General features: G+C 33.5%; 1 protein-coding gene across 1 annotated transcript in view; it reads left to right on the top strand.

Moving 5' to 3' along the window:
• Nucleotides 1-97: 97 nt before the first annotated feature.
• LOC105211886 (uncharacterized) overlaps nucleotides 98-10,837 on the top strand; it is a 112,740-nt gene continuing 102,000 nt past the window's right edge. The window contains exon 1 of the mRNA XM_011183560.3: nucleotides 98-1,790. Coding sequence (XP_011181862.2) covers nucleotides 812-1,790 — 979 coding nt within the window. The 5' untranslated portion in view covers nucleotides 98-811. The remainder of the gene's footprint in view (nucleotides 1,791-10,837) is intronic.

The raw sequence follows: 10,837 nt of genomic DNA, 5'->3' as shown, positions 1-10,837 counted from the left end.
AGAAGCACAAAACCGAAGACAAAGTGTTTCAGAAACCCAGCGGGAAGACGTAAGGGCAACTGTGTACGCTGGCAGCCAAAGGCGCTGTGTCTGTGCCTGTACTGAGGATTTATTAAACGAACATGAGCTCAAAGTTGTTTTTCCAGTTTTTTGCTTTAAATCACGACAAGCATTAAAACATATTTACAGTGCCGGCAAATGAAGATGAAGAAAATGTTGGATATCAAAGCAAATAATACCAACTCACTCTTGTACATTGAAAAGGTAAAAAAGGCGCGACAAGAGAGCAGCAAAGGTGAAAAATAATAATGAGTAAGAGAAGTTATTAAAGTGCAGTTGATGCTGATAATATGTGAAAGCATATATAAAAAATATATATAAAAGGTGTAGAACCATATCAACAGCGCAGAGATTAAGCGATAAGTGTAATCAGTTAAATATTTAAATAAAAAAATGAAGCAAAATATGTTTTTTGTTATTACGAAAGTGTTTATAAAAAGTGATGTGTGTAATGTAGAAAAAATGCTAAAGTGCCAGTGCCAATAAAACCTCGCAGTGCCTACTTATTGTGAAGTCATTTAAAATAGGTGTTCTATAATAAAAAAAAGCACACTGCCATTTTCATAACAACATAACAGAATGTAGTGAAATTTAAAATCTTTACAACAAAGTGTTTCATTTTGCATTTAAACAACAATCATACGTAGCAAAAAAATTTGCCGGTCTCCCATACAGCTTGCGAAAATCCTACACAGATAATTCAAACAAAAATACCCACTCTCTGTCGACTTAAGCACGCTGAGAGCCGAAGATGCCATTCGTACAGCGCGTCGTACAACCGACGCGGCTGGCGTTAGCTTCCGCCTCCAGAGGTGACGAGCGCACGCGAACCGCCAAATTCCATTGCACGCCCGGCAAATGTAAAAACAACAACTGCATTAATAAACAAACTGCTACACAACAAATGAGCGTAGAAAATGTGAGAGAGGAAGCTTGCATTGAGAATGGTGGTGTAATTTCAAGGACAACAGCCATGGCCAAGGACACTGCACAGCAGCAGCAGCAACAGCAATCAAGGAGCTTGGCGGCAACACCCACCGCGGGTGCTAACCACACCACCGTTACCCGTGCTATAATACACGTGTCGCAACAAAACGGCGAAACGACGAGTACACTTGGTTTCACAGCAACAAAAACAACTGCCACATCAGCGCCCACCACGCCAATGCGCGATGTAGTCGATTGTGTATCACCACATCTTCATCATCATCATCATAATCATCTGCAACAACAACTACACAATCAAACAAACGGTTATACATGCAGTTTCAGTTATGCCACCGATACAGAGGAAGACATTTCTGTGGCATCGACCACTGCAGCAGCCGCACCACTCTCATTAAAGAAGCTCAAACATCATGTGGAATTCCTATCCACCGCACCGTCACCCACGCGTAGCACCAGCGCTGGTGATATGGCCGCTGGTCAACAGCAGCCAAGCCAACGTCAATTACAACAATTGCAACGACAACGTCAACAGCAACAACAGCGCACACAATCGCCAACAGCAGCGAAAATTGTCTCCGGTCATGAATTCGAATCCATCAGCAATCTCACCTTGAGCAATGCTCTACGCCAATTGGCATCCCTAGTGCTATTAGCCAACGATATTTTTGATGAGCTGCAGACGGAGCTGCTGTCGGTTGGTGAACGTGCGCGCACTGTGCAACGTAAAATCATCGCTGTGGAGCAGCGCGTCTCCGCCTACGATCCGAAGATGGTCACAGTTCGTAAGTGTCTTGAAATTTTTATTTATTCTTATTTAGTTAGTTTAGTAGTATTTTGTATAGAATGGGAGTTCGAAAGTTCTTTCTACAGTATTACCTTGAAAATGTCTATACAAAGCTTCTCCTGAAAAGTTCTCTTGACTGTATGAAATAGTATAAAGTATAAAGGAACCCTAAAGAGCTCTCGAATGTTTTAAGATTTGACATTTTACTTTCATTTCTTACATTCCACTGTGAGTTTTTTTTCTCTACTCTCTCCCATAGAATCGCTATACATATTTAAACTTGAAATTTCATCAATTTTTTTTTTACTTTTTTTTTCAAAGAAAGAAAGTAAAAGTAAAACAGATTGCCAACTCCTTCAAGTTAAATATTATTAATAAATTTGTAGTTATTTTTTCCATTTGCATCCATATAAACATACATACATACACGATACAAAAATAATTAATAACAACTTATCGCAACACAAACAAGTGCAAATGATAAAATCTTATCTCAATGTCGGTAACTTTGCGTTCTATTTTTTATTGTACATATCATACGAGTATGCAATATACACAATTCTACATTGTAAATATGTATATAGAGACCAAGCAGAAATTTTAAAATCTTATCGTACACACAACTCAGCAGCACCCTCAACGCCTTCCGACTCTCGACCGGCGAAAGAAGTGCGCAATAAATATTCAATTTAATTTCTGCCTAACAAAATAGCACAAAACCTACCGCCTCAGCCACTTCGCCACCCACAATAGACACCTATAGTAAATAAGATTGTAAGTGTCTGTGTGAACAGCCCACTCTGCCTTTGTTACCTCATTGAAGTGCGAATAACTTAATAATTAATGAAACCAGGCCAACCGGCGGCCAAGTGTGAAATGCCCAAGTTCCATTGCATTTGTTAGTTTTTGTTTTTGTTTCTGCTTGTGCAAAAAGGCGAAAATCACTAATTATCACCTTCACTAAACGCTTGCCTCTACGGAAGAGAAGCAATTAAAACTGGCAAATGAAAGCGCGAAGCAGTTGAAGTAGCGAAAAACAAAAAAGAAAAGTTAGAAGAAACATGAAAAGTCGCTGAGCAAATTAAAAGTTAAAAAAAAAAACGAATGGAAATAGAAGTACTGGTTAGCGCAGAGTTGGCAATAAAAGCCTGTGTGGAATGCCACCCCTTTCTGCTCTTTTGGGCGGCACTGCATTTAATTTGCTTGCTGTTGTAGTTGTTAATTATCGTTATAATAATAATGATGTTGCTGAGAGTAAACGCTAATTGCTGGCTTAAATCAATGCTTATTCAAGATATTGTAAAAAACAATGTTCCCAGCATGTTAGAATCAAAATTGCAACGCACTTTGTCTTAAAGAGAACGAACCGTCCCTATTTCATACAAAACTTTGGCTTTTTCTGTCGAATGCTACTCCCAAAAAAATATCGCAATATTTTTTCAATAAAATTATACCACAGCCAACTTCATGCACAAAACATCAACGCCAATTTTTCTCACGTGGTCAGCTCATGTCGCATATATATATAGCAAGTGTAGACGACCATTATAGCACATTTTAATTGCAATTAAAGAGTGTGATAATTTTTACGATTGCGTAATAGTACCGAGCAAATTTTCAAAGCATATGGTTTAGGCAGCGAAATGTGTAAAGGCTGTTGTTTCAATCTACTTGATGTGAGCTCTTATAAAGTATTATTGGAACTTGTACTTCATGCTGATACTATTACTTCTCCATCAACTTCAATTTTCAGTACTAATCTATCAAATATTTGATTAATAATCCTGCTGGTTTTAGGCGCTTAAATTTTAATTCAAAACATAATTACTCACATAAGACATAAATCACAGCTAAATGCTTTGGACAACTTTATCAGAGGTAGGGTGTTAGGAAGCAAAATTAGATATGATATGATTTTGCGTACATTTGTTGTTGTTGTTTTTTTGTTGGATCTTTCGATAAAAGTTTATGAAACACCAACGAAATTTTTAGAAGAACACCTTCTGAAAGTAATATTCGTGGGCCTATTTTTTTTGTTAATTCCAAAAATGATGTATATTTTTTTTAGGAAAATGGGTGTAATATAATTTTGAAGAAAAAGTCTCGAGAAGATCTGCATTATTAAATTTTCTTATGCTAAAATCTGTACAAGAAAATATTGATTCAGTTAATGTGTTGCTGTTTTAACCTCTTATTTCCATGTTAGTTGGCAAATTTTAAGGCTTCATTCAGAAAATATGAAAAAACATTTCTAGTGCTACAAGAAAGTAAAAATTCTATGATTCTATTGAAGGATCAGGCTTTTAAGGCTTTCTTTCGGAAAATGTGGCAAAAAAATATAAAAAATATCTAGGGTGTCAAGAAATTAAAACTTCTATAAATGAACTATCCAGTATGTTTCAAGGAGATCTGTTCAGATTTTCTGAGCTACAAGAAAGTAAAAATTCTATGATTCTATTGAAGGATCAGGCTTTTAAGGCTTTCTTTCGGAAAATGTGGCAAAAAAATATAAAAAATATAAAAAATATCTAGGGTGTCAAGAAATTAAAACTTCTATGAATGAACTATCCAGTATGTTTCAAGGAGATCTGTTCAGATTTTCAGAGCTACAAGAAAGTAAAAATTCTATGATTCTATTGAAGGATCAGGCTTTTAAGGCTTTCTTTCGGAAAATGTGGCAGAAAAATATAAAAAATATCTAGGGTGTCAAGAAATTAAAACTTCTATGAATGAACTATCCAGTATGTTTCAAGGAGATCTGTTCAGATACAAATTAGGAAGTTTGGGAAAAAATGATGGTCGGTTTAACTCTGGAATCTTTTAGCTATCTAAGTTTGGTCCATCAAGATTAAATCTGTTACAAGGATCAGCCTTTGAACCTAACCTAACTCTGCAGTCTATAACTTACATATATAACCTTCGTGGTTTGTGGTTTTCTATATCCCGATTATTGAGAGTCAGCTAATCGTTTTCTTCTAGTTTCTAGTGTGTCTAAAAAGTTTTCTTCGACTGCTTCGACTTTGTTCTAGGTTTCATAAAATCATAATTTTTACTTACAAAAATCAGTCAAATATTTTTTGTTGTTTTTTTTTTTTTAACAAAACATTTCCAGGTGCTGTTGCATATACAAAAGTATATTCAATTATACATATGTATACAAAACTATATAGTAGTACGTGCTGCCATCGTTCGCTGATGAGTCAGCTAATTCGAATCGAATAAATTTCGTAAACATTTTATATTTCGCATTTGCGATGTCTGATGTCTCAACTTTAAGTAGAATTTATGCACACAAGCACACACATACAGCTGCACTTAGCTGCCATTGCAGATACACATACATACATACATATATAAAAGTTTATATGCATATAGAAGCGCCATTGCGGCATTCATGCCATTTTGTTGTGGCTACGCGCTAAAAATTTTGGCGTCTGACCGGCAAAATGTTGGTAAGCGGAAAACTGTTTGCGTTTGAACAAAATCCGATTTGCAATTTTTCAACACCAAGCAAAATAACTAAAAAAAGAAATGAATAAATACAAAAGAAAAACTTTGAATAAATGCCAGCTCAGCGGTTGCTCAGTAGAAGAGACGACAAGTGTAGAGACAGCAACAAGAAATCTGTTGCACGATGAAAATAACATCACAAAATCGCATATAATTTTATTCAAACTAAATAAGAATCGCAAAATTATTGCGCAAATGTGTTTTCAAAACGCAATTTCGCCATAATTTGCAATTTTAGAGCATCATTTTCTTCTTCTTTCCTGCTGCTTCTTCTTCAAACGCCTGAAGTGATATTTCAAAACTGCTGTTTGTTTATTTATTTAAATGTAAGTGTGTTTGTACTAATATTAAGTTGGTAGCACAGTGTGTTTTTCTGCTTTCCACCTAACAGACAAGGCACAAAAGTCAATTCTCTTGCACAGTGGCAGAAGACGAACAGCTGCCAATAGGCAATATAAACAGTTTGTTGAAAACAACTGTTTGTGTGTATGTCTTCATATATATTTATATTCTATTAGCAGGTAGTCAAGTCAACAGCTGGCTTTGGTAGCATGTTGCATGTACATATAATTATTATGTTATTTTAGTTGCATGTTGCACGTGGCACGCTAATATACAGCTGTTATTTGTAACGCACAATGCTCTGAAATCAGCAAATAAGCATTGCTAAATGCTCTTGAATGCTGTTAGTTCCTTTGTAGTCAATCCAATTGCTTGTAAGGTGTTTGTGTTGTTGCAACATGCAATTTGCAACATATTTCGAGTGTCTGAATAATAAAATTTTGAAAATTCCTTTGTATTCAGTGGAGAATCAGCTGTTTTGTAGTCAATGCTGATTTCTCACAGTGCATATTTTATTTTTTTTGACTATACTCTTACTTCAACATATGCGCGTCGCACACAACAACAACAATTATACGCGTTTCATTTATTTAGTATGTCTTTTTTTTGCTTTTTTTGTTTTTTTCTGTTTTTACTTTACGAGCATTTCCTTCAAATTTAATTTCAATTTTATTGCTTTTTTGTGGATAAAAATGTTAATGTTAATGTCCCTTAGCGGCCACTTACAATCACACTCAAAACTATTTAACTAACTATTTTTGTATGTATGTGTGTGTGTATGTTTTTGTTTGTGTATAATAATTTACAATTGCGCGGTCGTCGCAGCAGCAGCAAAAAGCAGCGATGTGTGACAACCCGCTACCAGCAATTTTGTGCCAACTACCAACCATACAAGCATACATAACCTCTATTGAGTAGTATAAATATACATCCATACACACATACATTTATATACTCGTATGTTAGTTGCATGCGTTCTGGGTGACCACCAACTGTCTATGCTACCTTTCCGACAACTGACTAACAAACAAAGCAATTTAAATTCGTTGTTAATACGAAAACTTCAATTGTACACATACAAACAGACCCACATGTGTATGTAAAATATAAATTGTATATATGTATTTAAGCGTATGTGCAAGTATTTGCAACGGTGTTGCGCCTTCTCGCACACACCGGGGTTATTTGTTTCGTTTCAGTGAGTTTACCTTTATATCAACGGATCGTTGTTGCCACCATATATTATAGCTGTAGTTCCACAAGTGTGTTTGTATGTGTCTATAGCCACTAGTATGCTTCGTAAATACACAATCAAACTACTGCAACGGTTTATCATTTTATGGTTGCATGATAAAGTTGTCTATTGCTCCATGGTCGCTCATATAAAAAAAAAATAGTTTTTTTTTTGTTGTTTTATTTTTGTGTTTAATTTGCATTTTAAAAATGTTGTTTAACTGTAAAACTGTATAAATTGAATGAACATTTTATGTACCAAAAAAGAATAGAAGCTATAAAATGGCTAATCTGTTCACTGGCTGCGTGACCTCAATCCTGTTAAATGGTTGAAAGGCATTTTTTTCGATTCGGTGGAGCAACTTTTGATTGTTAGGTGGAGATTTTTTACGTGTGTAAACCTTTACATTCAAAATATTTGTTTTTAAAATTTTTCCAAAAATATTTAAAAAATTCCAAAATGTTTTAAAAAATTTGTAATATCGTCCCCTCAATATAACAATAGCGTATAATTTTTTTTGGGTTTTGAGAAAATCGAGTTTAAAGTTGTTGTCAAATCAGAAATGAAGGAAATTTTTGAATATGAAATTATACACCATTAGTATGATAGATATTAGGTTTCAAATTTTTTTTTAAGTTTGAAATTTTTTTTTTAAAGTTTCAAGTTTTTTTTTTAAGTTTAAACATATGCTTATTTTAATTATTTTTTTCAAAAATTTATTTAAATTTTTTTAGAATTTTTATTTAAAATATTTTTTAAAGAAATTTTTATAGTGATTTTAAATATTTAATATTCATACATACATTGTACATATGTATGTATGTATAATATAAATAGGCATACTCAAACATATCCATATATAAAATTTTTATAAATCGGAGTAGCTTATTTCTTCAACATTTTCAAAGCATTCTTAAGAGCTTAAAGCTTTATTTTAAAATTTGAAAGAAATTTGACAAGCATTGTGCTTCAATATCAAAATATTTTGAGTGTAATCGAATCGAATATTAATCAAACTGTGCATTTTCACTGTTGAAACATATAAACAAATACACAAAGTGGGCTTAAATGTGACTTCAGTAGACAACAGTCAACACAGCTTAACTTGCAGCAAAGAAAGAAGTAAAAAATAATAAAACTACAACAACACTCATATACAACGCCTTATAAATCAATTGGCTAGAAATTTGTGTCGCCAGAAAATTCATTACACTCACGCAATTGGAAAAGTCGTCTTACAACATGAGTGAGAAATACAGTAAAAACTTTTTTTTTGTGATTTCCCTAGCTGCACAAGTGATCAAGCGTAAAAGGATAAACATAGCGTGATTGTCACTACAATAAATATAAAACACACTTTAGTACATACTTACATACATACATGTGTGCTAAAACACGGTGCCACAACAGCCAATAGCTGTCGCAGTGCAAATAGAAAAAAACGTGACATTTTTACCACAAATGGCACACTTAAACCGTTTTGTAAAATAATTGACGACTAACCATTTTGGGCTGCTGGACAAGCGGGCACATAAATTTATCGCGCTTGCAACGTGTGTTTCTGCAAGCAACCGCCATACACCCAAAGCGGTAATGATATCTTGTGGCAGGTTGCTTTATGCTGCCACATTGCAGATAATGATTTGAGAAAAATCATGTGGTTGGCTTTGCTTACATACATGAAATAAAAAAGCTAGAAAATAGTAAAAATAATAAAAAAATAAAAAAATTAAAGACAATGATTTTTGTTGTACGGAGTTGCATGGTACCTATTTCATCGAGTTCTCATAAAGTTTTCGTCCATAGTTGTTTATCATGCATCAATTGTTAAAAAATTAAAAAAATACCAACGTTTTTGTTGCCCTCAATTTATATACGCTTGACGTCTTGCAATGCTGACAGCTGTTTTCGAGTGCATTGGTGGCTAATGTTAGCGGTTTTTACGTAACAACTGGATTGCAACATATGTGCGAAAACCAAGCATGTCATCACGTAGTAGAAGTCTCTGCGGACACTCCCATATTCTACTGTGGTTGGTTGGGAGTGAGCAATAAGGTAGATTGCTGTGTGCCCATGGGTCTCAGTAGCAAACAAAAACTCTGTTGCAGTACAATGTTATTGTTTTTATAAGCAAACACTTGCTACTTAAACATGCGACTGTTTTTAGAATGTCAAATTAAAAGTGGTTTACGTGAATAATTCGGAAATTAAAAAAAAATATATGTTGATAAAAAAATATATATAAAAATTGATTTATATAGAAAATACAAATAATAATATTAATAAAAATATAATAAAAAATAATAATTTTTATTAAAAACAAAATAAAAAAATTATTTAAATTAAAAACAAAAATAAATTAAAAAAAAAATATATAAATAAAAAAAGAAAAAAATTAAAATGATTAAAATTAAAAATAATTATTTATTGAAGAATTAAAATTTTAATTATTATATATATATAAAATAATTGAAAATATAAATAATAATTTGAATAAAAACATAATAAAACATAATAATTTGTATTTAAAAACAAATTAAAAATTATACAAATTAAAAACAAAAAAATTAATAACATATCTATGTATAAATAAAAAAAGGAAAAATTGAAATAATTAAAATTAAAAATAATTATTTATTGAAAATTTAAAATGCTAATTATTTTTCCCAAATTACGCGAAAAAATTTTAAATTTATCCTCCAATAGACTCTTTTTGGTTTCAAAATTTTCTCCGCTCGACAGGTGTCTTGTTTCTAAAATTAAATTTTTTCATAAAACGACGAAAATATAGCAATATGGTAATTGAAGTAAAACTAATTCCAAAAAATTGTATTTAAAAAAATTACAACAAAAAGTTTTTGTGGCAAAATACAGAAAAACTTCTTCTTATGCATTAAAAACATACGTATATACATATGTACATATTTCATACATATGTATTCAAACAAGCGCACGCACTCACATGTAAGTTCTCTAACTACATTCCCTACACAAGTGCGTGCTTTCCAAATTCCTAGACACTGCTCCAGCCATGCAGAAAAACAGTGAGAGACACTCCACAAGCCACACGACCACCGAACCACAGCAGCAGCCACATCCGTAGCGTACAACAATAGCTAGAATAGACGACGAAAATCTACCAAATAACCACAAATAAATCAACAAGAAACTAAATACCAGCAAAAAAATTAAACAACAACAAAAATAAAATCACAATTTTAACTTTAAAATACAAACAACAAAAACAGCATGACGACTTGTAAGGCATGAAATATAGTCGAAGTGAAATAAACACGAATTTAAGACGAAAATGCTACACAAAACACACCTCGGAGCAGCCGACGAAACCGACGTGCAGCAATGATGAGAATTTGATTATCTTTTTTTTCATTTCATTTCAATTCGCTTTGTCTACTGCACTTGGCTTTGTTTATTTATTCTTACTTGTTGTTGCTGTTGTTTTCAAATCATGTATGGAATAAAAAATGAAGAAAAAAGCAACTGAAATGACACAAAAAATCGACACAACAATCAAACTGAAATTCCAACCGCGTTCATTTCACACAACACCTTGCAGCAGCCCAAAGAAGGCCAGAGCACTTGCTGCAGCAGCAACAACAGCAATAACAACAATAGTTATAACAAAGGCACTTGAACCAGTCAGTGCCACAGTGTATTATACTTGGCACAACATAAGGTGCATGCCACCAACAATGGGCTGCCTAAGAAACGGGTCGCCAACGTAGGCCGAGTCGAGTCGAGTTGAGCCGAGCCGAAAGTGGGCAAATGTTGACTTTTTGATAAACACAAAACACGAAAAAAAACGTAAAAAAGTAAACAAACAAGACGCAGAATAAACACGCACACACAATCAAACCTACTCGTGCATACGCAATCAGAGAGACACACACACAGCCACACACATGACCACACTGTGCCGTGTGGCAAATGGAATGCAA

This window comes from Zeugodacus cucurbitae, chromosome 2 (assembly GCF_028554725.1).
Source record: "Zeugodacus cucurbitae isolate PBARC_wt_2022May chromosome 2, idZeuCucr1.2, whole genome shotgun sequence".
NCBI lineage: Eukaryota > Metazoa > Arthropoda > Insecta > Diptera > Tephritidae > Zeugodacus > Zeugodacus cucurbitae.
The sequence above is the reverse complement of the archived record's forward strand: the minus strand, read 5'-3'. Positions and strand labels throughout refer to the sequence as shown.